The following is a 26,613-nucleotide window of genomic DNA, read 5'->3' as shown; positions in this document are numbered from 1 at the left end:
AGCTCAGACAGTTAGAACTAGGCTGTCCTAGGGCAAATATCCTGGCATTAGACACAGATCTCCAGTTTTCCACCATTTGTGCTTTTTATAAAGGGTAAAAGTTTCCGTTTAATAACCCTTTTTGATGTTGGGGTGTGTTTTCCTTTCGTCTTTAGTTTGGATGCTGTGAAGCTTTGTGTCTTCTGTCGACGGCCTTTCCAGTCTGCGTTTGGAGTTTAGGCTGGCACTGTGGGTATGTATTTTTCTCAGCTCGTGGTTGTCTGCAGTTGTGTGATACAAACATGGTTATTGGGATCCCTTTTTTCTTTCTTGTGAAGCCTTTTGTCCTTGGGAAACTATCCAAAAGCTGCTTGTTTCTGCCCTACTGTTTGTGTGGGAGCTAGTGATGAGTGCTGTTGGGAAATACTGAACTAGTTGTCATTTCAGTGTGATGCTCACTCTTCTTCATTTTGGAGGATTTGAGGGTGTGACTTACAGATTCATTTAAGAGAATTTGCATATGCTGGCAAAACGCTTTTCTAATTGGCTTGCTTCTCTCCCAAAATTTTCACTATGTATTAAAAATTTAGAAATTCTTTTTTGTTTAAAATCAGATGCAACCTATCATACAAAATCGTGATGAGCTACGAGAGTATAATTTAGGAACTATTGTAGAAGCTGATTCAGCAGTTTTCATTGAAAAATGATTTCCTTCCAGTAGAGGGCCCTAATAGATCTGTGAGATAATTTCCAGGCTGCCACAACAGTCAGGAGGCAGGTTCTGTCCTGTGCAGCTTCCTGACGACAGTTTTGGTGGCTCTCCGTCACATTTGGAAGTGAATTGCAGGTCTCACGTGCGTGCCAGCGTGTGGCCAGCCAGCACTTGCTGGCATGGACCGTGGCCTCCCATCTAGTGTGATTGCTGTCCTGTCAGCAAGTAGTCCATGAGCAGCTACAGTTTCTAGTCGTAGCACCAGCACTGGACTCAGCTTCTAGATGACTGAGGCATTGGAGTAAAATGTGCTAACTCAAATTTTAAAGAATGTTAAAAAGTTATCAAGATAGACAGTTGTGACACTTGGGAGAAGATCTGCTGCCCGATTTCCTTTCCCAGGTGATTTTTTTATGGAGCTGTGGTTTACAGGAAAGATGTTAGTTAACAATAGTAAAATCATTGTATGAGCTGGTGTGAAATGAATAGCGACGTGCCTTCCTCTCGGTCCATAAGGAAGCAAGATGGCTTTAAAGTGTCTCTGTCATTTGTCTGCCTCCAGAGTGCCCCCCCTGAGCACCTCCGACGAGCCGAGGAAGAGCTGTACTGTGGGCATGGCCACGGCGGTCCTCACCCTGCTCTCATCGGCATGGTTCCCGCTGGATCTCCCGGCCCATCAGGAGGCTTTGATCTTAGCCGGAAACCTGCTTGCAGGTATGGGCACCCACTTCAGACGGACTCCCCAGGTCTTCAGCTTTTGAGTTCCTTTTGAGGGCTGTGGGTGGTGAGTGTCTGAAGGAAAAGTGTTCTGAGGTCGTTGCCAGGGCTAGCTTGTTCCGTTAGTCAGAATCACAGACATTACTGACGCGCGGGAACGTGTACTATAGGCAACCGCTCTGTGTTATTTTAAAGGAGCCCTTTCACAGGCTAGCCCCTCAGCTGGCTATGGGTAAGCTCATTTCTGGTTTCGTTTTAGGGGGCACCAGAGCAATAAGAAAGTATGCCGTGTGGGCTCCATCTCAAGTCACATGTAGACTAGGGGGCCCATGTAAACTAGGCACAGTGACAGCACTGAGTGGCCGTTACCGCTCTCTTTCGGAGATTAGGACGGGAAACAAGATTTATAGGCTGGCAGGAAAGGGCACACCGGACGGAGGGCACAGCATGTGCCCAGGCATGGCGACATGCAAGACTGTGTGACATTTCAGAATGGTAAGTCATTTTGGATGTCATGGAAGGACAGGATGGCGAATGTGGCTAGTGAGGCAGGAGGGGCCTGTGAGATCGTGGGTGCGGATGTCACCGGTCTCCATTAAGGAGGACGTGTCCTGTTTGCCGTGGGAGGCCACTGAAGAGCTTCGTGGAAGGAGCTGACAACTAGATTAGTGTTTTAGAAAGTTCACTCGGCAGACCGAATGTGGGTTAGAGCAGAAGGTAGGGAAACTCAGGAGGTTCAAATTGTAGTTATAGCAAGAGAGAGAGAGTCCAGTGTGACAGTGGCTGTGGAATTGTGGGGGAGAGACCAATGGAAGAAGAATGAAAGAGGCAGTCAGCAGGCCTGGGTCACCAGTTGAACTTCGGTTGTAAAGATCAAAAAATGGCCCAGGATGACTGTCACGTGCTGGATGGGTATGTGTTGGTGACACTCGTGGAAATTGGAAACACGATTTTTGGGGTGGATATATCAATTTCCTGTTGAATTTGAAGTATCAGCTGACGGCAGGTGGAGCTGTCCAGCACAGAGGGGTCTGAAGATGCGTGTTCCATAAGCGGTTTCTTTCCCCACACTGCGGAGGTGGGAGGTAACGCGTGTGCCTGTATCACACACAGCCAGTGCCCCCAAGTCCCTGAGAAGTTCATGGACCTCTGAAGAAGAGGGCAGCCCAGCAGCCACCAAGCAGGACGAGGTCTGGCCAGCTCTGGGCGACCGGAGCCTGGTGCCCATGGTGGAGCAGCTCTTCTGCCACCTGCTGAAGGTCATTAACATCTGTGCGCACGTCTTGGACGATGTGGCCCCAGGACCAGCAGTGAAGGTAACCCTGCTCAGGCAGCTGTTCCCATACAGTCCATGCTCTTGGGCCTTCACGCTCGCCAGCGTTTACCCATCTGTCCTTCCTTCCTCTCTTCTTCAAATGAACTAAATTGCTCCAGTCGGGACACTGAATTTAATTCCAAAATGCGATCGTGCAGTTCATAGCCCTTTTGCATCACCCTCAGTTACTGTCACCGCTAAGAGGGAAAAAGCCAGCTGAGGTCTTAGGCTTTGGGCGTTCGCCACGAGCGCTCAGCACTGAAGTGCTGGCTCCAGTCACTCACTGGCTCTCTGAACTGTGGGCAGACACCTGTGTTTTTCTGTGAAGTACAGTTCAGTACAGTCAACTTCAAAGTGAATGGTACCTGTTCACATAGTGGATTTGAAATAGGTGAGTGCACTTGGTCAGCTCTGGTTCTTCTCACTTGGCCAGTGCCTTCCATCTCAAGTCTCTTCCACCTTGAACAGACTTGCGTCTGGCTTCCGGTTCTCCCCCAGCTGCCCCGCAGCCTCTCCCTCACTGCAGACTTCTCAGAAGAGTCCTGTCTGCCCGCTTGTCCCGACGCCTCCCGCCACCTGGACACTGGCTGCCTTTGCAAGGCCTCTGTGGCCTGGGCTCTGTCCACTGTTGCGGCCATCGACTTTAGCCCCCGGTGGTCCCATTCCTGCCACCACTCTCCATAGCGGCTCCTCTTGCCCAGATTAGTCTTTGAATCACGTGGGTACGTCCCAGGTCCTGGAGCACTTTCCCCCGCTGCACTCAGTACCCTGTCCTGTCCTGAGGTGTTCGCTCCAGCTGGCTTCTGGATTGTCCCTTGATTTTCCCCGACCCCTTCTCCCTGGCACTTTCCTGGTTTCGTCTCTGCTGACCGTTAGTGCTTTCCAGGCTCTGTCCTCTTCATGTTCTCTGGGCCGGTGCCGTGCGAAACAACTCTATAAGGATGGGAGTGTCCCACCTCTGTGCCAGCCGGGACAGGTCACGTGGCCGCTGCGACTGAACTTTTTTTTTTTTTTATTTGGGGAAGGGGAATAGGACTTTATTGGGGAACAGTGTGTACTTCCAGTACTTTTTCCAAGTCAAGTTTGTTGTCCTTTCAATGTTAGTTGTGGAGGGCGCAGCTCCACTCCAGATGCAGTTGCCATTGTTGTTGCTGGGGGCACAGCCCCCCATCCCTTGCGGGAGTCGAGGAGTTCAACTGGCAACCTTGTGGTTGAGAGCCCCCGGCCTATGTGGGAATCGAACCAGCAGCCTTCGGCGTTAGGAGCCCGGAGCTCAACCGCCTGAGCCACTGGGCCGGCTCCTGAACTTTAATTTTGTTTAATTGTCATTACGTTCACATTTCAACAGCCACATGTAGATAGTGGCAGTTCTGTTCTCGTGTCCTCGGTATCTAAGCATCAGAGACCCCAGACCTGTGTTTGGGGCGCTGTGCAGTGTGGCCAGCTGCCCATGAGAACTCTGCTCGGTGGTTCGCAGGCTCCCAGACACGGACCAGATCTGAACCCAGCCTCTTCCCCGCTGCGCCCGCCGTCTCCCTCACTCGTATTTTGTGAGGCCACAAAAGAGGGTCCTGGCAGCTCCTCAGTCTCGCTTACCAAGTCCTTTGTTTTCCCTACTAAGTATCTTGCCCGAACGTCACGTATATATGTGTGCATAGACGTGTACCTCCATGTGCATGTGCACACACAGGCACACGTGCCACTGCTGTGGTCTCAGTCGACGACTGCAGGAGCGTCCTCGGAGTGCTTCTCAAACAGCGTTGCCGACATACACAATTAGAGCATAAGTCACAGGCCATACAACACCCCATTTAAAGCACATGGTTTCGTTTGTTTCCGTAGGCCCACAGAAGCATTTGGCCATCACCCCTGTCAATTTTAGAACCCAAGCAGGAACCCTGTACTCTTAGCCGCCACCCCTCAACCATTCCATGTCCCCGGCTCCAGGCACCCCTACTGCCCTTTCCATTTCTGTGGATGTGCCTCTTACAGACGTCTCGTGTCGATGGAGCCGCGCCCGCAGTGTCTTCGTGCTGGCCCTGTCCCCGAGTGGGCTCCAGGCGCAGCTGCCTACGTGCGGCCCTCTCTCTAGTCCTTCCCTGCAGCCCTCAGTCCATCCTGCTGATGGCAGCCACAAGTCACTTCATGTCTGCCTGTTCCCTCATTTGGAAAACAGATTCTGAGACGGTGCTCTGTGCCACCTTTGGTGGTGTGGCTGCCACAGGACACCTTGGCTGCTGCTGGTGGAGGTGACGTGCCCCGCCTGCAGCCCTGAGGGCCCCCTTGTTCCCCAGCCTGTGTCCGTGTCCGGGCTATGGTGTGTGTTACAGTAGCTAGTGTGTGTACAGTGCCCGAGCTCTGTAAACGGCACAGAGAAGGAAGTCCGTGCGTGAGTTCTCAGCAGATGGTATGACTGTGCACTGTGGCTGTCGGTGTCTTCACAGGTTTGCTCTCTCTCCTAGGCAGCCCTGCCATCTCTAACAAACCCCCCTTCCCTAAGTCCGATCCGACGAAAGGGGAAAGACAAGGAGCCCGGAGAGCAGGCGTCTGTGCCGCTGAGCCCCAAGAAAGGCAGCGAGGCCAGTCCAGGTATGAAGTGGTGGCGGGTGGGGCGCAAGGGCAGGGACTCTGGGGACTGTGTGTGTGATGGGAACTTAGGGCTTCAGCATCCATTCATGTCAAGGTTAATGCAATAACGTGGTGTTTTATGGAAATGCAATACCCAGCAGTTTCCACAGGTGGTTTCAGAAACTAAATGTTAATTCCTGAATGACCACAAACCACATCTCCAAGTGTCACCTGCTCCTATGTGGTCTCAGCTGTTGCAGGCGTCTGGCCCAGAGCAGGGAGCCTTGCTGTCCCCCTCGTTTCCTTCTCGTTGCCCGGGTGGGAGGGTACCTGGCTGTCCATCAGGGCTGTGATGTGGGTGCCTGAGTGCAGGCAGTGTGGTGTGGTAGTTGGTTCTGGCTGGAAGAGTTCCGAAGGAACAAATGGAAAACTTACAAACGGCATGTGCTCAACGAGAGATGACGAGGGGATACAGTCACCCGCGTGAGAGGAACCTGAAAATTCAGACGCTTGCTGGGGCTTCCACACCTGGGAGTCTCAGAACAGCAGGGGCCAGGCTCACGCGTGAGAGCGGCTGTGTGGTGCACACGCTCATCGTGGTGGGACCCAGAGGCCCAGGAAAGCAGGTGACCTGTGGTGCCCGTGTCACCATGCCAGGGCAGTCATGAATCTCCCCCTCATGCTGCTGGGAAAGCATGTGTGTTCAGGCTTTTAGAGGATGTGTTTTCTGAGGGCTGATTGGTACTGCGGAAGGTTTAGCAGCTTCAGAACTTCACAAGGGCAAGGTTACGTGTACGTGACTGCTCGGCCTTCTGATGGCTTACATATACAGAGGGCTGCGAGTCAAGACTGTTTAACGCCAGACTGGCCTTATGTGGTGTGGCATTGTAATGTCTAAGGCCGCTTTAATGATAACGTGTCCCCTTGGCAGCTGTCACCGCTTGCTCACATGTCACCCCTGCTTGGTTGATTAAAGAGCTGTGGGGTCAACCCCGTCCTGCCACTGGCAGGCTTGGGCTCTGAGAGGTCATGTGATTGGCTGAAGGCCACTGAATTCGTTGTTCCTCTGCTTAGCAAATGGGCATCCAGACCAGAGCAAGCTAATAATAGCAGCACACTGCTTTCCTTCTTCTTTTCCTTCTTTTATTATTTTTGGGCAGCTACTCAGATTCTACTTATGTTTATTAGTCGTTTAGGAATTACTTTCTCATTACTTCTGATTAACCAAGTCAGAGAAAAAGTTTGAATTTTATTCTACTAGAGTACTTTTAAAAATCATCATTGCTAGTAATCCCTTTTGAACTTATAAATGTTTGATCTAAAAGTTTATTTTGTGTGTGTGTGTTTTTAACAGCCTCTCGACAGTCTGACACGTCAGGGCCGGTTACAGCAAATAAATCGTCCTCACTGGGGAGTTTCTACCATCTTCCTTCATACCTCAAATTGCACGATGTCCTGAAAGCCACTCACGCTAATTACAAGGTACCAGTGCTCCTGGCAGCAGTGCATCCACAATATCCACTGGGTTGTAGTGTTTCTTTCAGATGTGGAGCCTGTGTACATACGTGTGCGTGTGTAGCAAGTTAGGCCTTTGGGTAGGAGGTACAATTCGTTCTTTCCAGGTTGTCTCTCAGCGTGGTTGATGGAAGCTTCCAGCCCCTTCTGCCCCTCTCCTCACTGCCCTGCGATCTTAATTGTCACTTCGTGGCCTCTGTTGGTTATTCAAGAAAGGCCTCCCCCAGCACACTTCCTTGACCCACTCCCCGCGACGCCACGGTGGGTCCTCTCCCCACAGTGCCCGCTGGAGGTGCACCCCGCCCCTCCTGCCTCCCCGGGGACGGGATCTGGGGTGGTCTCACTCCTGGAGTCTCCCTCCTTCCGCGGCCTGTTGGAGACACCCCCAGGTGGACGCACTGGTGCTCACAGTATCCGCCCCTTACGTCATCACCCTCTGCGTCTCTTGTCTGCTTTCATCTCTTTCGTGGGGGGATTAGATTTTATCTCACTGAGCACCTTCATTCTATTTATTGTGCTTTTACAGGGTTTATGCCAGTTTTTATTTTCACGGTCAGTCTCTTCCCATTGACCTTGTTCTTCCATGTGATATCTTTGGAGCTGACCTTTTCTCTCAGTTTGTTACGTGGGAGAATCGCTGCATAATGGAATTAAGCTGCAGCCGTTAGGATCTTAATGTAATACTTCTTAAGACTAACTTAATATTTTGCTGGAACCAGACTGAAAGGCTGTGTCTGAATTGGATAATTATTTTCCACCGGGGAGCCTAATGTATATGAAACAGGATGTGTACTTGATACTTTTTGATACGCTACTTATAAGTACTGGTTATGGTGGACATTTAAAATTTTCTCATTGTGGTAGGAGATTAGGAATTGTTTCTGTCAGTAGTGTCAGTATAAGTCGGAAGATGCCTTTGAAAGATAACAGTTTTTATATAGCTATCTGAAAGAGAAATTTCCTTTCCAAGACATTTTCCCAGTACTAAAAACAGACAGACAGACACAAACACCCCGAGTGGTGAGTGTCAAGGGCTGCTTGTGGAACGCATGGCGCTGCAGCAGACAGCGCATGTCCTCGCTTTAGAGAGCCAGCAGTCGTGTGTTCTCTCCCCCCCACCCCCCGCCTTCCCAAGGTCACCTTGGATCTCCAGAACAGCACTGAGAAGTTTGGGGGCTTTCTGCGCTCCGCCTTGGACGTGCTCTCTCAGATTCTGGAGTTGGCCACGCTGCAGGACATCGGGAAGGTTCGTGTTTCATTTCTTCTCCCTGAGCCGTAGTTGGTGCGCCCGGTAGGCCCCTGGCTCACTGCCTCTGGGGTGGGCCCCCGGCCTCCAGGCACATTCAGAAAGTGGTGACTGCTTGGGGGAAGCCACTGCTTATGCCACAGCATCTGAGTCTGCTTCTTGGCTTAGCCTCATGCGAAGTGAGTTCTATGCTAGCTTAGACCCAGTTTATTTCAGAAAATTGGTGGTTTAGAACTGGGCTGACCGAGTCATTTATTTCTGTACTTGACCTTCGGAAGTGAAGAGGGAAAAATAAAAACCTGGCGAGGGTGTGCGACATGCCTCTTGGTGCCTGAGGAAGCAGCAGAGCACTGCTGAAACCCACGCTCTTTGCTTCCATGGCCAGTAATGTTTTCCCCCGTTTTATAAGGAATGTTCGAACATGTGGGAGGGTTCAAACAGTTGCTTGGTGCACACCCATGTCATCCGAGCACGGCCCAGATCCTTTAGATAACATTTCGCTAGATTTGCTTTGTTGTGTGCGTGTCCACCTGCCTCGCTCCCGGGACACCTGACTTACAGATACATTTCAGAGTGTTAAGCCCCCCTTAACCATGTATCTCTTAAGTGAAATGCAGTCCATCTTACGAAGTTTCTTTAAGCCGTTTTCTCGATGTGCATAAAAGCTTACCCAGCTTTAATCACATATATTGTTTTATGTTTCTTCTCAATTATGCCTGTGCTTTTTTCCATGAGTCACTTTTGTGCATACTTGTTTTGGTGGCTAGCTAGTGTTCTGTCGATGCTCAGTTCTGTCTTCTCGGAGTGGAACATGGCTAAGATTTTAGAGATGTCACACCTTGGTGAGACCTGCCTGGCCGGCCTGTCTAAGGCTGCGTCTCCCCACACACTGTTCTCTTTCCCTGTTCATTTCTCTCTTACCGTAGAGTCATCAAATACACTGTTTACACATTTGGCTGCTCTGTCGTTTCTGTGCCCACAGCAGTGCCTGGGAGGTAGTGGGTATTGAGTGACATTTGGTGAACGAATAGTCGATTTCTTGTCAGAAGTCAGTAAAAGAGGCATTTCTCAGAGACAGTGCCTCATTCATCCCGCAGCCATGCTGGAAGGGAGCTGCTGTTAGCCTGGCTCATGACGTGAGGCTGAAAGAGGGGACCGTCCGGGGCCCCACAGCTTTTCCCACCTGTCGCTTTCCTCCTGACTCACTGCTCTTACTGAGAAGGCTTTCGTGGCCTGCAGTCTGTATGGATAGCACATTTCAGAAAAATAAAACATGTTTTAAATTTGGATGTTAGATAAATAAAAAACCATTTACGTGGGATTTTTTAATAAAGTTTTTCTTGGAATTAAGACTTTATAATTTGTTGTTTTTTGTATGTTTTAGTTTTTGTGTGGTTTCTTTTTTTACCTCTTTATTATGAGTATCACACACGCACAGAAAAAGTTATTTTTCAGTTGCAGTCAGTGAATTTATCAAATGCTTCATGTGTCTAAATATGTGAAAGTAAATTAATAATTCACAATCTAATGAAGATGGACATTAGGTGATCTTTATATTGCTGAAATTAGAGATCTGCTTATATTTCTTGTTTTTTAAAGGGGTATGTAGTAACTTCATCTCTGAAAACCAACCCATAGATGTGGGACGGAGTAACTAGATATTGCAGACTCTAGTTGTAACTTTTCAGTTAGCATTTCTTAGACATCTGCTGAGCTAGTAAAAACAAAATGTGACGTGCCGCAAGTTCAACCCTGCCAAGTACAGCCTTGAACATTTAAGACTAATTTGAGTAAATCAGAATTTAAAAAATACTTGGTCCTTGAGTATTTAAAGCCAACAAAAGTCTATTGTTTTTTAGTACAGGAAATTACAGTGGCCCCCCCATCTGTGGTTTTGCTTTGTGCTGTTTCAGTTACCCATAGTCAACTGTGGTCCGAAAATAATAAATGGAAAATTCCAGAAATAATTTATGAGTTTTAAATTTCACGCTGTTCTGAGTAGTGTGATGAAATCTCGAGCCCATCCTACCTGTGATGTGAATCATCTTTTTGTCCCGCGTCTCCTTGCTGTAGGTGCCCCCGCCTTTTTGTCACTTAGTAGCCGTCTCCGTGATCAGAGCAACTGTCACATTATCACGGTGCTTGTGTTCAGGTCACCCTGATTTTACTTAATGGCCCCAAACCACAAGAGTAGTCATGCTGGCAATTCATATACGCCAAAGGGAAGCTGTGAGGTGCTTCCTTTAAATGAAAGGGTGAAAGGTTTCCACTTATAAGGAAGGAAAAATCCTGTGCTGAAGTGGCTAAGATCTGTGGTCAGAATGAATCTTCTATCTGTGAAATTGTGAGGAAGAAAAGAATTTTCATGCCAGTTTTGCTATCGTACCTCAAACTGTAAAAGTTAGGGCCACAGTGCGTGAGAAATGCCTAGTGAAGATGGAAAAGGCACTGAATTTGAGGGTGGAGGACGTGAGCAGAAAGCATGTTCAATTGACAGCAATGTGTGTGCGCCAGAAAGCATGGAGCCTCTGTGAGGACTTCAGCACGGGGCCCCCTGAAAAGAGTGACACCAAGCCATTTACTGCCAGTCGGATGGTTACACAGATTCAGGGACAGGTTTGGACTGAAAAATAGAAAAATGACTGGAGAGGCTGTGTCTGCTGATGAAGAATCTGCTGTCACATTCCTGCAGAGCTGACAAAGCTGATGAGGGCTGTGTGCTCTCCGCGGTTTCAGGCATCCACGGGGGGCTTGGAACATATCCCGCGGATAAGGGGCCTCCTGTACAGCTGACGAATGAGTGTGAGGCATCTTCAGTCTGGCGGGTGTGACTTTCAGCCAAGCGGCCGGAAGCAGCAGCTGGTGACTGGGGAGGAGGCAGTGAGGAGGTGTCCTGTTGCTGCTGGGCCTGGACTGGTGGCCTCTGAGAGGCTGGGTCTTCCATCTGATTCTCCAAGTGGACACCACATGCCTTCGCTTGCATTTTTGAGACGGGTAACACAGTAGTTTGTGAGAATGGCCACGTGAAGGCCGTCATTTTGGCCATTCTTGCAGGTCGCTGTAAGACCTCCTAGGATTTGTGGTAACACACACAACACACCTAAACAGCGGCAGGGGCTCCAGATACAGGGCTCGCACGCCTTCGTACGCTGAATTCCTGCACTGAAAACAGGGCTGGGTCAGAGTGGGCACTACACACGGTGAGCAGTTACTGAGCGGTGAGTGAGCGAGTATGTGCACGGATGGTTGGAACACGGCTACTTGGACCTCAGTACTTTTTACTGACACTCTGTTCATGATGGTAGGCTGCAAACCTTCCTCTGCTATCACTAAGGTACACCACGTAAATGGAAGCTAGCTCGTGTCGTTGGTTTCTGTCTAGGCTTCACAGCAAGGGTAAGTCATCTTGAGTCACTTACTTTGACATCTTACGACTTACTCTTCCCACAGTGTGTCGAAGAGATCCTGGGATACTTGAAATCCTGCTTTAATCGTGAACCGATGATGGCAACTGTCTGCGTTCAGCAGGTAAGAAAGTGTTTCCTGCCCTTTTCTTCTAAGCCCTTCACTCCAGGCACAAGGCGTAACGCTACTTGTTCTTTAGAAGGTGGTGCTGGTGGCTTGTCCAGCAGCCCCACCTGTCACTCCTTGGCTCATTCCGTTATCCCCTCACTGTCCTGGAGGCGGCCTGGCACCTGGAGGGCAGAGCGTGTTAGGAGCCCTGCTGTACCTTTATGTGACTTGTCCCAGTGTCCCTGTAGGTGTTAGAGTGCTCTGTCTCACTTAGAATCACAGAGAAACTCGAAACTACTAGGTTGTTATTTACGGGGAGAACCGCGATTCACAGCAGCCGTCCTCGAGTCGCAAATAGTGACTCAGCGAGGTCTCAGTCTGCGTTTTTGCTAATGTCTGTACTTGGTTTTAGATGTTTTGGTTTTGGGGAGTGTTGCTCATGCTACATGAAGTGACATGTTGATGGCTTCATTCTTTCACTCTAGTTGTTGAAGACTCTCTTTGGGACAAACTTGGCCTCCCAGTTTGATGGCTTATCTTCCAACCCCAACAAGTCTCAAGGCCAAGCACAGCGCCTGGGCTCATCCAGCGTGCGGCCAGGCCTGTACCACTACTGCTTCATGGCCCCCTACACCCACTTCACCCAGGCCCTAGCGGACGCCAGCCTGAAGAATATGGTGCAGGCCGAGCAGGACCACGACACATCAGGGTAACCATGCACCCGTCCTGGCTCTCCGCGGCAGAAACACAAAAGCGCGAGCAGTCAGTGATTTGTAAAAGATAAAAAGGGATAGCGCCATCTTCTAATAGTCTGTGTGTTCAGAGAAGGTGCTGAAGGCACAGGCCTGCCTTCACAGACGTGTGTGGCCCCATGAGCGAGGTGGGCTTGGAGGCACGCCGTCTCAGAGACGCAGGGCCTGAGGCTGAGGAGGCCTGAGCGCGCTCTTGGAGAAGCAGCCAGCCGCTGGCCAAATTGTGAATCAGGCCATGGAATGTCCTCACATGTTAAAAGACTTCATTATTTCCTCGTGCTCACCTCATATTTTTCTTACAGTAAGGTGCTGTGTGTTGGGGGCACTTGGGGGTTTATAACTAGGCTGAAAGAACACCCTCCACGTGGCACAGTAGTGCTAGTGTAAGGCCGTTGCAAGGGCATAGAAGAGTCTTAGATAATATTTGTGTTTTGTAACTTTATGGCCAAAAATCTCTTGTCACTTAAATTGGTGGTTGTGTTTTGGTGCCTGGCATACAGTGATTGCTTTTTAAATTACCATGATTAGCAGGTGTTTGAGTTACTACTCTATGTAGTAACAACAGAATTCCTTGTATCCCTTTTGTAGACGTATTGACAAAACGCCACAGTGAGAACATTAGCCTCAGGGACCAGGGACAGAGCCCTGGGCCGGGCCATGTGCTGGGGACACACTTACTGTGTATCCAAGTCTCAGGAATAAGGCTCTTGAAATACTTTGTTCAGTACTGTGGGGTATAAAAAAAGAAGCGTGTGTGTGAGTGTGTGTCTTACTGTCACTTAATTTCCTATGTATTTCTTACAAAGAAAAGAGTATAATTGTTTAAACAAAACTTTCCCAAGAAATTGAAGTGATGCTTTCTGAATCTCTGAATCTCAAGTGACCGTCACCTCCCCGGCCCCGCTGCCGTCTGTGCGGAGCAGTCAGGTCCTGCAGTGGTGGGAGGCGCGGTCTTAGCCGCTCTGCTTCGGCGGCCGGGGCTGGCAGCTGCGTCACTGCACCTCAGCAGTCTAGTTACGCCCAGGAGCAGGAGAGCATCACGCTGCTCCCCTGGGTGGCCGGAAAGCTCTTCCTGCATGTTCGGGTTTTGCGAGTGTGCGTGAGTGTGCACGAGTGTGGCTGGGCTGTGCTGATCCGCAGACGTGTATGTAAGGGAGTCTTCCTGCGCCTTCTGGCCTGTCTGCAGGTGGTTTGACGTCCTCCAGAAGGTGTCTACCCAGTTGAAGACAAACCTCACAAGTGTCACCAAGAACCGTGCAGATAAGGTAAATGGGAGCAGGCAGCGACCGCAGGCTGTGAGAACACCCCGGGGACGGGCGGGGAAGGTCGGACGCGCTGCCCTCCAGGCTGGCTGCTCGAAGCTTCTGGGCTGAGACTCACTTAGCAGAGTGTTCCTTTGCTTTCCCACAGAGTGCTATCCACAATCACATCCGTCTGTTTGAGCCTCTGGTCATCAAAGCACTAAAGCAGTACACGACGACAACGTCCGTGCGGCTGCAGAAGCAGGTCTTGGATTTGCTGGCGCAGCTGGTTCAGTTACGGGTCAATTACTGTCTCCTGGACTCAGACCAGGTTGGTCACATTTATCTTTCAACTGCCTTAGAGAAATGTGCAGGTAGTTCTTCCCCAGCGGTGGCCGCCACTCCTGCTCGGCTGCCCCAGGGCCTCCAGGCCCCGGCAGCTTACTGCCCTCGCCCTGAGCTCTCCGTCTGTACTGAGGTGTGTCAGAGGTTTCCTGTCCACGCACCTCCCCCACTCCAAGGTAAGCTGGAATTGAAATGATAAGATGTAGCTAAGATTTATTGTTTGGGGGGACACTTTTACAAAACCCAGAGAATTAGTTTAAGCAGATAATCAATTATGACGTTCAGTTTCAAGGAATCTATGGCTAGCTCACTTCCTTAGAAAGGAACGTGCTCTGAGGGGACAGTAACTGACCCCTGGGCTCCCGGGTGCCTGCATGGCCGCTGCACTCGTTCACCAGGTGGACTCAGTTCTGGCCATCCTCACACCATGGGGATGCGACTCTGGCCAGTCGGTCACTTCCTGACACGAATTCTCTTAGACCAAGATTCATGCCTACTAAATAAGTTCACGGCAGCTACCGTTGGCTTGAGGTCACCAAAACGTGTGACTGTCATTGTTGGGCTGCAACCTTAGGTTGCATTCCTATGGGGGGTAGGAAATTTTGTGAGTTAGCAATACTACAGTTCTCATCAGTGCCGTCACTCACCTTAAAGGGTCTGTTTCTTCAGGAGAAAGGAGGAGACAGGCCAAGGTGCTGATTTCCCCAAGGGTGGTAAGGGGCTGTGACCTTGTGACACAGGAGGGCCGCAGGGTGTGCTTTGCACTGGCCCGGCATGTTCTCTCTTCCTTCTCCTGCTCCAGTTACCAGAATATCCTTCAAAAGGGCCGTTTCCTTCTTTGGGGAAGACGCCCTTTGGGGATGGTTGGGGCTATCCTTCCCTTTCCTCACGTGACTTGGGAGAAGCCCTCATCTGAAGCCATGACAGGAGCTTAAGGAAGGAGGAGGGCTCCTGGGGCTCCCGGGAAGAAACCTGGGGCCCACGGCCAGAGCCGTCTTGATCCATCCCAATCTATCCCAGTAAGAACACGGCCAAGCCTGCTGTCCGCCTGCTCCTTGACTCTTCACAGCTAGAAACCATGTTCTCGGGGTGCTACAGGCTGGTCTCTTTGGGGCCCTCGTTAGTAGACAAAGAACGTAAACAGCTGCCCACTCCAAGTAGACTTGTCAGATAGACATGACTCTTACCAAATTCTTTCTTTAGTCGTTCTACATGGAGCCTTTTCTCCAAAATGGAACAATTTTTGTTTCTTCTATCTTCCTAAAATCTCCATCTGATACTTAAATGTTAGACTTCCTCCAGGCAGATGTGTTGGACTCTTCCGGCTCGTGCCTCCCTCTCCTTCCCGGCACTTTCCACCTCGCTCCAACAAAGTCAAGTCCCCATAAACCCTCGCTTGGAGCCTTAGGGGTCCTTTACACTGTAGCCTTAGTTCGTTCTGATTTGCTTCTGTCACTCAGTGCCCTTGCTCCCCAGTTCCTGGGATTCAGTACAGTGACAGTTTTTCTGAATAAGGATGGGAAACCAGCGGGCAGACCTTGGATTTGATTCAGAGAGTGATTTATCGAGCCCCTGCTCTTGTGTGTGTGTCGTGCCCAGGACGTGGGAGAGCAGAGAATGTGTGGGCTCCGCGCTTCAGGTTGGGCAGAGCAGACGGGTACTCCAGTCCGGCCTCACGCACCGCCTCTGCTCCCCAAGCCGTTCCTCTGCTCATAGCGCCTGGCTCCTGGGAGGTCGGGCTTGTGGGAGAGAGAAGGTGCACCAGTTTGGGCATCTTGTTGTCTAGCCGCTCTCAGGAAATCTGTGCTGCTTGCTTTGCCAGGATCTGGGACAAATGATCCCCAGATGTCTGGGTCCTACCCAGTGTGTACTGGAGTTGATTGGGTTTTCCAAAGAGGCCTTGCCTCAGTGTTCAGTAAAGGTATTAAAGGGATTTCTGGAAGTGTCCAGTCCGCCAGTAGCATATATTTGCATTCCTGTATACAGATATATGTGCTGTCAGGAAACGTGTTAAAAATTCACACCAAGTAGGGAGCGAAGTGGCCCCGCCCGCACATTTTCACTGTGGACTGTCCCTGCTGCAGGTGTTCATTGGGTTCGTGCTGAAGCAGTTCGAGTACATTGAAGTCGGCCAGTTCAGGTAACTCACAGCGTCCTGTCACCTTACGTTCTTGTCCCTGCTGCGTAAGTATGTGTCATTTTAGATTGTGTTCGTGAACATACCCTAAAGGGTTGTTAGGCATTCTTGCTAGGTGTTTTTTAATGGAAATCTGATCAGTAAAATATGCTGTGCCGTTTTGTTCCTCAGGAATTAGTAAGTATCTGAAGTTGTGTTTAGAAGCAGCCCAGCATCTGGCAATCACATATGTTGTCAGTTTAATTTCATGTTTCAAAGCATTTAATTATGATAATAGATTGCTGAATGAAATCTCACCTGGCAGAACACTGATTTCTTAAGTCTTCTGAAATAAAACATTCTTAAGTACGGTTGTCTTCCGTAAGGTGATTATTATGCACTTTATTGATTGCAGCTTTCCTTGCCAGACAGGAAGTTTTTAATACTTAATACTTCCTCCTGTGCAGTGATGGGCATATAATTACTGAAAATTAAAATTCTTTCATTTCTGAACTAGTTACTAAGTAGTGAGGGAAACAGTGCAGAGGAAAGTGTCGTGAGAGTACCTGGGTCCAGAGACCCGGTTTCTTATTCTAATCACGTGACACCTTGACAATGTGATCTGAGGCAAGTTACTTTTTCTCCTCTGAGATACATTTTCCTCCACTGAAGTGTGAAGGGGCACAAGGAGAACCAGGAAGTCTGCATGTCTGGGCTCCCACGCAGCCCTGCTGACCGTCCATGCTCTCCAGGGGCAAGGCGGGCCCGCCCTGCAGACGACGGGACAGTGTGATGACCTAGAAGGGGCGGGCGGAACGAGATCACTAGGGCTCCCGTCTGTGCTCTGTCCCTCTCAGCTGAGTCAGGCGTAATTTCATGTTGTTTTTATTGTAAATAAAGGAAGTGTCTAAATGGATGTTTTTGTTTCTAGGGAATCAGAAGCAATTATCCCAAACATCTTTTTCTTCCTGGTATTACTGTCTTACGAACGCTATCATTCAAAACAGATCATTGGGATTCCTAAAATCATTCAGCTCTGTGATGGCATCATGGCCAGTGGGAGGAAGGCTGTGACACACGGTAATGGGACAAACCTTTCACTGTGCTCTTCAGTAATCGGTGTGCTCAGCAGTGTTAGTCTTCATTGCCCCCACTTCAGCTGTGTCGACAACTGCTGTGTGCTCTGGAGGTCCTGTGCATGAATGTGCGTGCGAGCACATGTGCGTGTGTGTTTGTGTGTGCGCGCATGTGTGTGGAGAGAGCATACTCTTTATTCTCAGGACTTTATAATCAACTTAGGTAAAAGCATGAGAATAAGATGGTATAAGGAATGGATCGAGTCTTGTCTATCCATATGAAACACAAAATAGCAAAACCCGGCTTCCGTGAGGACAGCTGATTTATTACCTGGGCCCTGGGAGGGACAGTCAGCCTTGTCAGGGTCTTCTGTTCTGCCTGGTTATTGTGCAGGAACGTCTGCAGGGCCACAGAGAACGGCCAGCTGCTCAGGCATCCGTTTTCCAGCCTACGGATGAGTTTGTGCGGTTTTAGGAATGAGCTGAAACCCTTCTCTGAACTTCCAGGGGCCCCCCAGCTCTGTCGACTCCTGTCTGGCTCCCTTGTCGGGAAGCTTTAGGCTTTTGAACTTAGGCAGGGGTGCTCTCTAGGCCCCACAAACCTCATGCATGGGCCCAGCGCTTGCTGCATGCAGTGTTGTCCCCTCCGTGTGCTGACAGGAGAGCAGGCAACCGAGCTGGTGCCTGCTGGACTGCAGGTGGCAGAGGCGGCCCAGTGCCAGCTCGGGGTCCCCACTGCCGTCACCTGTGTCATGGCCTCGTGGGGGCCAAAATTTATGCCTCAGGGAGGTATACATCACTACATGTATGGACTTGAGGGTCACTGGATGTAGATGACAGTGCAAATGTCAGCTAAAGGGTGACCAAGGTTTTGTGAGACAGAGGATCTTTGGGTAGGAAATTGAGGGGCAGCCAAACCCCACTGCTTTCTACTGGGAGGCCCAGTCACTGTGGGAAAGGGAGAGTGCAGCTGTGTGCGTGTCACGGGGGTGCGTGTGCCCGCGTGCGCGTGTCACGGGGGTGATTGTGCCCACGTGCGCGTGTCATGGGGGTGCGTGTGCCCATGTGCGCGTGTCACTAGGTGACACAATGTCTTCCAGTAATCTCAGTGACATCATTGGGCTGCACCCTTCCCAGTGAAAGGCATTTCTTAAGAGTTTATTCATGTTGTGTTAGACTAAAGGATTTACTTTGCCTGCTATTTTGAATAAAGACAAGACCCAGGGGAAAACCTTTATTTAATGATAGAGTGAGATTAGTTACTAAAATGAGCATAGAAATCTGCCTGGATCTTTTAAGTAGTTTGTGCATGAGTACAGAATGTTACTATTTTAGCTAGTTGGAAGGTATTATTATTTTGAATTTGACTTTGAATTTGAGTCTCTTTTTCCAGAAGTGATGTTACACACAGAAACCCTAGTTTTATTATTTTTTAAAGCTGTCACAAATTATCAGTAAGTGTCAGAGGAACACCCTTGCCTTCCATGGTGGTGCACTGACAATTTCAGACCTTCGATAACCCTTACCATAAACCAAGTATGGAGTAAGGTTTCCTGTATTTCTTGGAGGGGTTTGCAGGTGCCAGGTGCTGTGTCCCCAGCGTGAGGGCCGTGCAGGGCCTTCTTAGCACGACCTTTGCCCCCACAGCCATACCGGCTCTGCAGCCCATCGTGCACGACCTCTTCGTACTGAGAGGAACCAATAAAGCGGACGCAGGAAGAGAGCTTGAAACTCAGAAAGAGGTGGTGGTGTCGATGCTGCTGAGACTGATCCAGTACCATCAGGTAAGGCGGGGCGCACGCGGCGCCGCGCCCTGCAGGCCCGGAAGGAACTGCCACGGGCCCACCGTCCACCAGCTGGGGGTCGCTTTGGGCCTGCCTGGGCTCTCGGGACAGCTGCGGAGGGGCCTGTCTTTAAAGCAGAACTGCCCTGTGGGGAGGCCTCTTGCCCCCTGGCTGACGGTCACACATCAGCCACTCTATCGAGTACAGTGGAGGCCCTCCTTCCCAAAATGAGGACCCCCCCCAAAAGCAATTAATTGACACTGTTGACCCAAAAAATGATTTAAAAAAGTCTCAAATCTGAAATAATTTGGAGACTTTGTTTGAACATTTCTTTACCACTGTGTTGATGTAGGGCCAAAGTTGGTTTCTTTGAACTGATTCTGGTTTTGTTTTCCTTAAGGTGGAGCAAGAATTTGGGGTAGTTTGAGGCAGTTTAAGTGCAGAAATGTGGCTTTTTAATGACTCTTTTCTTTTAGCTGGTACAGTAGCCTAGCCCTCACTTATTTTGTAATTTTTCTTACCTATTTGTCTTTGAATCTTTATAAGGTCATAAGCTTTTTTTTTTTTCTTTTTTTTTTAAATTTTATTGGGGAACAGTGTTTCTCCAGGGCCCATCAGCTCCAAGTCATTGGTTGTTCTTTCAATCTAGTTGTGGAGGGCGCAGCTCACTGGCCCATGTGGGAATCGAACCCGCAACCCTGTTGCCCAGAGACTGCGCTCTAACCAACTGAGCCATCTGGCCGCCCCATAAGCTTTTTTCATAGAAACACTTCCTTTGTGCATTCTCAGTTTGGTTATTTAGGTAACACTTAATTAAATGTGTGGTTTTTAATTAGATCCCATAATTACAATAATAAGTACAACTGCCATAGAGGTTTGAGAACCAGCGAGAACTCTTGGCAACTCAGTGTGCTAGTTGGTGGGAGGCCTGAGAATGGCTTATCAGCTGTACGCATCCCCGAAGTTCTCAGGCTGGTTTACGAGAGAACAGGGCCGATTAGTCTCCATGACAGAGAGCTGGGATTATGTGCGAAGGTGCTGGTGCCGTCCAAGCACCGCCAAGTCCCTCGGAGGGCCCCGCAGCTTGAAAGGACGGGCGGCCGGCCTTGTAGAGCAGGAGCTTAAGTGGCTGTGTCTCTGCCTTTGTAGCAGTTACATTTTATAGACCAGGTCGATAGACTTTCTGTAAATGGGCAGATAACTATTTTAAGCTTTTCAGGCTATATGGCATCTGTTGCAACTCCTCATGTGGGCTGTTGTGGGCGAAAGCAATCCTGGTCAGAATGTTCAGCACCGCGTGTGGCTGCGTGCCAATGAAACTTTATTCACAAATACAGGCCTTTAGACTTCTCTGTTTAGAAACGCTCACTAATAAACTCGTCCTGAACCCCACGTAACTCCTGTGAAAGTAAGGACTGCCCAGTGGGAGATTGCCATTGCAGAGAACACAGACACGAACCACTGTGCACGGAAGTCGAGAAGCCTCTGCAGAACAGTGTAGTGAGGGCTGTTTGTGTTTTGCCAGAGGTTAGTGGAAGTCTGATTTTCTTTTTGGGCCTTTTCCCTCGCCGTGAAGTCCTGCAGACTCCACAGAAACAGTAACGAGGCAGGTCTCCCTGAGGAGTGCAGCTGGAGCTCTCAGGACCCTCGCATTGTATGCGGGCTCCCCGTGTCTCGTGGCCCAGGGCCAGGGTCACGTGGGTGTAGCAGGCCCTCGTGGGGACTCGTGCTGCTCTGGGTCCTGGAGTCGCAGCTGAGCCGCAGTGAGGCCAGAGCGAGCGTGACCAGGCCCGTTGTCCTCGTAGGTGCTGGAAATGTTCATCCTGGTCCTGCAGCAGTGCCATAAGGAGAATGAGGACAAGTGGAGGCGACTGTCCCGCCAGGTGGCCGATGTCATCCTCCCGATGCTAGCCAAGCAGCAGGTGTGTCACCCTGCCCGCCACTGGGGCACATTCGCATGTGGAGGAAGAGCCCGAGGCGGGCGAGGCGGCAGATTCATTTCACGATGGTGCTTGTCAGTGCCGGTCACGGGCGGGGGGTCCCGTTGAACCTCAGTGGCCCCAGGCTCTTGTTACCTGCTCCATAGGTGTGGAAACCAGGGCTCAGAGATGTTCGTAGGTTTCCCAAGGGTGCACAGCTGGAAATGGGGATGACAATTGTATTGGGGGTGCAGGTCCAGCTGATTTGTTTTCATACTTTTATATATTTGAATCTTTTATAGAAAACATATAATAAAAACATAACTGTAAAGATTTGCTTTGTGGAAAAAATGTAGCTGATGCGGTGGTGTTCTAAAAAATGTTCGCCTGGTTGACTAATGAAGTTATAACAGTTTCGGTGCTGGGGTAGTGATGGTGGCAAGGGGAAGGTTGTCTGGCCCGGAGACACCTGACCGGGGGGTGAGCGTTGGCCTTTTTGTTGTTTAATTGCAACAGATGCACGTTGACTCTCATGAAGCCCTCGGTGTGCTAAACACTTTATTTGAGATTCTGGCCCCTTCCTCCCTGCGGCCTGTGGACATGCTTTTACGGAGTATGTTTGTCACTCCGGATACAATGGTGAGTATCCTGCCCCACGGTGGTGTCTTAGATGCAGCACTCTGCAGTCGCGGGGGCTCTGCTGGGACTGCGGGGCCTGAGCTTGCATTCTGAACAGGTTCCCAGCTCGGGGGGGTGCTGCCTGTCTGGGACCACACTGAGAGCCCATGAGACAGGATTTATTGGTAGGATGTTAAATAAAAGTGGTGGTTTCCATTTATGAAACCTGTAATCGGGAAAAATTGAATCCTCTGTTTCCTGTCGTTGTAGCTGGTGTATGTTCTCTTTTAGGCATCTGTGAGCACTGTCCAACTCTGGGTCTCAGGAATCCTGGCTATTTTGAGGGTTCTGATTTCCCAGTCAACGGAAGACATCGTTCTTTCTCGGATTCAGGAGCTCTCCTTCTCTCCGCATTTCATCTCCTGTCCAGTAATTAACAGGTTAAGAGATGGGGACAGTCCTTCAACGCCGGAAGAGCACAGTGAAGGGAAACAAACGAAGAATTTGCCAGAAGAAACATTTTCAAGGTGTGTTCTGTATCTGACCTTTTCCGTGTCCTTCAGGAAGTATGTGGTGTTTGGGGGTCGGAAGGTCAGGAATAACGCTTGTCTCGCTTCAGCTCTGTGAGCCCTGAGGACGTGTGTGTCGGCGTGTTTTCTTTACCCATCCTGCCTTGCCTATGGCCCTGGTCCAGGCCCCTCTCATCTCTTACATCCTACCTGCATCCTCGTTACAGACTGCACGGGGGCTCACTGCGCAGTGCGGGGAGGGTGGCCTGCCCTGGGAGCAGACAGTGAGGGCCCACGCTGCCTTCAGAGGACTGAAAAAGCTGAACAGACCCACTAGAAGTTGGTCGTATTTTTAGTCCCACCATGTGCTGGGCATTCTAAACTTGGCCAGTAATAAAACCATCCTCCCCGCCAGGGCTCCCCGCAACATGCTGTGGTATCAAATCATGTCTGCCCTCATAAACTACATGCTGTGGCCTGGACAAGTGTGTGCCCCCCGTGGCTGAACTCAGGGCGCTCCCTCAGTGGGAGTGGCTTAGACGATGTGCTGTGGGTGCAGGTTCTGCCATGTGTGCCTTCCAGCTGAGGCCTCCGGAATGTGTGTATAACCCCTTGTTGGGTCTTCAGCGGAGAGGCCTGTGTGTGTATGTGTGGAGATAAACCCAGGAAACCCACGTGGCACCTGTGTTTGCAAGGTCAGCAAGGAGCCTGCAGCTGCCCGTTACATTAAGCAGGCGCCTGAAATGGATGAGGCGTTCAGTTCTGCCGTGCGTCAGCCACAGCACCTGTACGGTTTACAGAGCTTAGGCACTACGTGTCATTTTGTCCACCTGACAGTCCTGTGCAGGTGGTGTGATTACCGCCATCTCCAAAGGGAGGACAGTGACATGCAGAAGGCACAGGGACTAATCCAAGGGGTTGGTATTAAGTCTTCCACTTGTTTACGTTACTTGACTCACACTTTTTAAAAATTAAACTTATCGGGGTGACGTTGGTTAATGAGATCATATAAGTTTCAAGTGCACAATTCTACGCTCGGTCACCTGTGTGGTGCACTGTGTCCTCACCACCCAGAGTTTAGTGTCCTCCCGTCCCCACGTGTTTGACCCCCTCTACCCTCTTTGTTCTGCCCCCACCCCTTTCCGCCGGGAACCACGTGCTGCGTGCGGTCTGTGTCAGTGCTTACCCACATTGTTTCTCTCTCTGTGTCTATTGTGTATATTTTTCCAGGTTACCTCTTGAGTGCTCTGGAATGCCACCTCATTCACTGTCACCCTTTCCCCTTTCTTTGAAGGTTTCTCCTACAACTGGTCGGCATTCTTTTAGAGGACATTGTTACAAAGCAGCTAAAAGTGGAAATGAGCGAACAGCAACATACTTTCTACTGCCAAGAACTGGGCACCCTGCTGATGTGTCTGATCCACATCTTCAAGTCCGGTAGGTGTCGCGTCTGGGTCCCCCATCGCGGCGGCACTCCGAGTGCAGAGGCCGTGCTGCCTGGGGCAGCCTCTGCGCAGTGTGCGTTCCGTCCGCTGTGTTGGCCATGAGAGTGAACCTGAGAGCTGCCCCTGTGTTAAATATTCTGGAGGCTGAGATGTTTTTGTTATCTTTACATATATGGCTGAGAATTAAAAGGACAGTGAACCCCAGAGAGCTGTCACGAGATGCCACTCATGCATCGAGCAGAGGAAGCCGCCAACCTGTATTAGGACAGTCAGCATTTTCCCAGAGGAGCGAGTGTTCAAGAACAGAATCAGTGAGAAGCTGGAAGACGTTAGTTACAGGGTACAGGCCTATCTGTCTTCTCTCCGCAAGAAAAGCGAAAGGCAGTTCTAACCTCTAGGAGAAACACACCACGGACATCATGGTCCAAATGTGAAGCAAGCCAGAGTGTGGCACGGTTTTCAGCAGCTGATATGATGGGAACCCCTGACTTTATAAAGCTCCTTTAAGTGGTTCAGAGGTCATGACCCCGGACCCCTAGAGAGGTCATCCTTCTGGGCTTTGTTGGGAACTGGCGTCACGTAGTGAATGCTGTTTGATTTGTAATTTTGGGAACCCAGTATGAATAAAGCATTGAAGACTGACTGACTTACGGTTTCAGAACAGAAGGAAAATGTTTTCAGTTCTGACAAACATAAAGGGAAGGAACCTACTTACTTTGGCAAGTGGAAGGCAGAGGAAGAGGCAGAGGGCAGAAGGGGCATGCACAGTCCCCTCTGGCATGGTCGGGGCTATGCGATCAAATGTGAAGTTCACAGAACAAACCGTGGGCTGCCAGGTAACCACTCAGAATGGACCGTGTGCTTAAATGGGAAGGAGGTATGTAAGTGTGCTATCAGGCCACTCACAGAGCGGAGTCACATCACGATGAGTCCCTGTCAGCAGTTCCGCGTCAGGAACGGGCCCACCCTGAGCGCGAGCGTGAGGAGGAGTTTCCTGGCGGCTTCAGCCGGGGGCCATGTCATGGCCCCACACCACAGCTCTCGTGCCTGTTGCTATTCTCCTGTGCTCCTCCCCCACGGTAGGCAGGTTGGCCTCTGGCCGCCTGTGGTCCCAGCTTCCGCGTGAGTCCTGCGAGTGACGTGTGGGCCCCTGCGTGCTCTGGCCAGTCCGTCCCGCGGAGAGATTGGATAGCATTCCTTCAAGAGGGAGGCTTGCTTTCCTGTACTGAGGGAAGAGAAGCAGACAAAAGAGCTCCGCGTGATAAGAGCACAGCAAGTGGAAGTTTGGGGCGCCCCAACAACTACGTGGGAGAGCAGGTAGTTGCCTGAAGGCGGCTGAGCAGGGCTCTTTTAAAATCAGAAGCCCCTTTCTGTTACTGGATTTTTAAATCACGCACAGATCTTTAATACAAATTAAAACACACACACTCAGTAACTACCTTAGAGCAGGACAGTTAACCATGTTCAGCCTTTGGTCCGTGGACGAAGGTGGGCCATGGCAGCCTGCCATCCTGCTGGCCCTGGCGTGCGTGGTCAGTAAGGTGACGTGACTCTTGCTTTTGTGGAGTATAAAGCCCAGCGGGGCAGACAGAGGGTTCATGGATACGTCGTCACAAGTCTTGGTATTTCCTATGAAGGACACAAATACTGCAGTGACAGACCACAGGGTGGGTAGGTGGGGCCAGGCTTTCTGGAGGGGACCGTGGAGCTTAGACCCGAACCGCTAGCCTTTTGGAGAGATGCGTGAGGGGCCAGGGGCAGACGGGGTGCTGGGGAGGCAGGAGGGACCTGGGCTCCTGGCGCTGGAGGCAGGGAGAATTGTGGCCGCTTCATCTGATTGCCAGCACCCCAGGCACAGGGACGTGACCAGAGTAATTTTGATAATGGACTTTGGTTTCAGGTCCCCTTCTTTACTACCATTGAATGCATTTTTTAAAAAATTTTATTGGGGAATATTGGGGGACAGTGTGTTTCTCCAGGGCCCATCAGCTCCAAGTCGTTCCTCAATCTAGTTGTGGGGGGCGCAGCTCAGCTCCCAGTCTCCGTTTTCAATCTTTAGTTGCAGGGGGTGCAGCCCACCATCCCATGCGGGAATTGAACCAGCAACCTTGTTGCTGAGAGCTCGCGCTCTAACCAGCTGAGCCATCCAGCCGCCCTGAACACATTTTCTTTTTGAAGATTGTTTGGTTAATGCCTCACTGACACACTGTAATACCTTTAAATAACTGGAGAAAATAATTATGTCCTGTGAATAATAGGCCCTTTTTAGTATGTTGGTCATTTAAGTATTTGGCCATCAATGGGTTTGGATCTGACCCCAGAAGGACATAGTTCATCTCTAGGACTGCTTTTCCACCTTCTTTGGAGAAGATTGATGTGGCGTGTGTCGTTACCGCGTCAGGTGGCGTTCTGTGCCTGTCCAGGTGTTCACTAACCCGGTGCTTTAGTTTCCTCACCTTTCTTTTCTCAAAACCCGAGTGGTATTCTTAGAGTCCTGTGTGGGGCTGTCCAGCAGAGCTTACTGCATTGTGGGGTGCTCTGTGACCCCACCAGTTCAGTTGCCTCTAGCCACCTGTGGCTGCTGGGCATTTGGAATGCGGCTTGTGTCATTTATTTTAATTTAATGTAAATTTGAACACATGACTGGCGGCTGCCATGTTAGGACAGGCCGCACAGTCACTCCATGGAAGCACCTGGCTGGGACTGTGGCCCTCGGGTCTTGCTGCTGGTGTCTGGTCCGTGTTCTGTTGGCCCAACATGTATGAATAAGGCGTGTGTGTGTGTGTGTGTGTGTGTGTGTGTGTGTGTAAAAGTCTATTTCTATCTTGTTTAACTACAATTCTTGTAAAGACACTAGGGGGCAGAATTACTGTCTTTGGTTGATTTGAAATAGAGTTGAAATAAGTCACGTACTTTTATATAAATAAGGGACAGTTAGCATATAAAGTTGGTAAGCTTTTTTTTATGCGTTGCTTAAACAAAGACAATCAATTTCACTCCTTCATTGAAAATTAAGACTGAATTTGCTCATTTCTGGTATTCTTTCTCAAAAATGAAACTAGTCTGAACAATGGCCTTGACCTCTAGTTTTCTGCCACCCCGCTTGTTAGGGGAGGCATGTGAGTCCCAAAGTTGTTTGCCTGTTTCAGATTCAAGCCAGCACAAGCAGAATGGCCAAGAAGGACACCTGGCCCCCAGTTTACAAAATCTGGGTAGCTGGTGCCCCGTCCTGTCGTCCGACAG

General features: G+C 50.1%; 1 protein-coding gene across 3 annotated transcripts in view; it reads left to right on the top strand.

Annotated features, from left to right (window-relative positions):
• The window catches only part of HTT (huntingtin), a 118,966-nt gene that overhangs the window by 53,364 nt on the left and 38,989 nt on the right, over positions 1-26,613 (top strand). For all 3 annotated transcript variants that reach the window (XM_033106781.1, XM_033106782.1, XM_033106783.1), the window contains 17 exons: positions 156-232; positions 1,254-1,405; positions 2,522-2,724; positions 5,186-5,312; positions 6,646-6,773; positions 7,942-8,052; positions 11,503-11,580; positions 12,051-12,274; positions 13,504-13,582; positions 13,728-13,889; positions 15,988-16,043; positions 16,951-17,099; positions 18,743-18,879; positions 20,685-20,801; positions 21,315-21,437; positions 21,708-21,943; positions 23,220-23,362. In XM_033106781.1, coding sequence (XP_032962672.1) covers positions 156-232; positions 1,254-1,405; positions 2,522-2,724; positions 5,186-5,312; positions 6,646-6,773; positions 7,942-8,052; positions 11,503-11,580; positions 12,051-12,274; positions 13,504-13,582; positions 13,728-13,889; positions 15,988-16,043; positions 16,951-17,099; positions 18,743-18,879; positions 20,685-20,801; positions 21,315-21,437; positions 21,708-21,943; positions 23,220-23,362 — 2,302 coding nt within the window. The remainder of the gene's footprint in view (positions 1-155; positions 233-1,253; positions 1,406-2,521; positions 2,725-5,185; positions 5,313-6,645; positions 6,774-7,941; positions 8,053-11,502; positions 11,581-12,050; positions 12,275-13,503; positions 13,583-13,727; positions 13,890-15,987; positions 16,044-16,950; positions 17,100-18,742; positions 18,880-20,684; positions 20,802-21,314; positions 21,438-21,707; positions 21,944-23,219; positions 23,363-26,613) is intronic.

This window comes from Rhinolophus ferrumequinum, chromosome 5, assembly GCF_004115265.2.
Source record: "Rhinolophus ferrumequinum isolate MPI-CBG mRhiFer1 chromosome 5, mRhiFer1_v1.p, whole genome shotgun sequence".
Lineage (NCBI taxonomy): Eukaryota > Metazoa > Chordata > Mammalia > Chiroptera > Rhinolophidae > Rhinolophus > Rhinolophus ferrumequinum.
The sequence above is the reverse complement of the archived record's forward strand: the minus strand, read 5'-3'. Positions and strand labels throughout refer to the sequence as shown.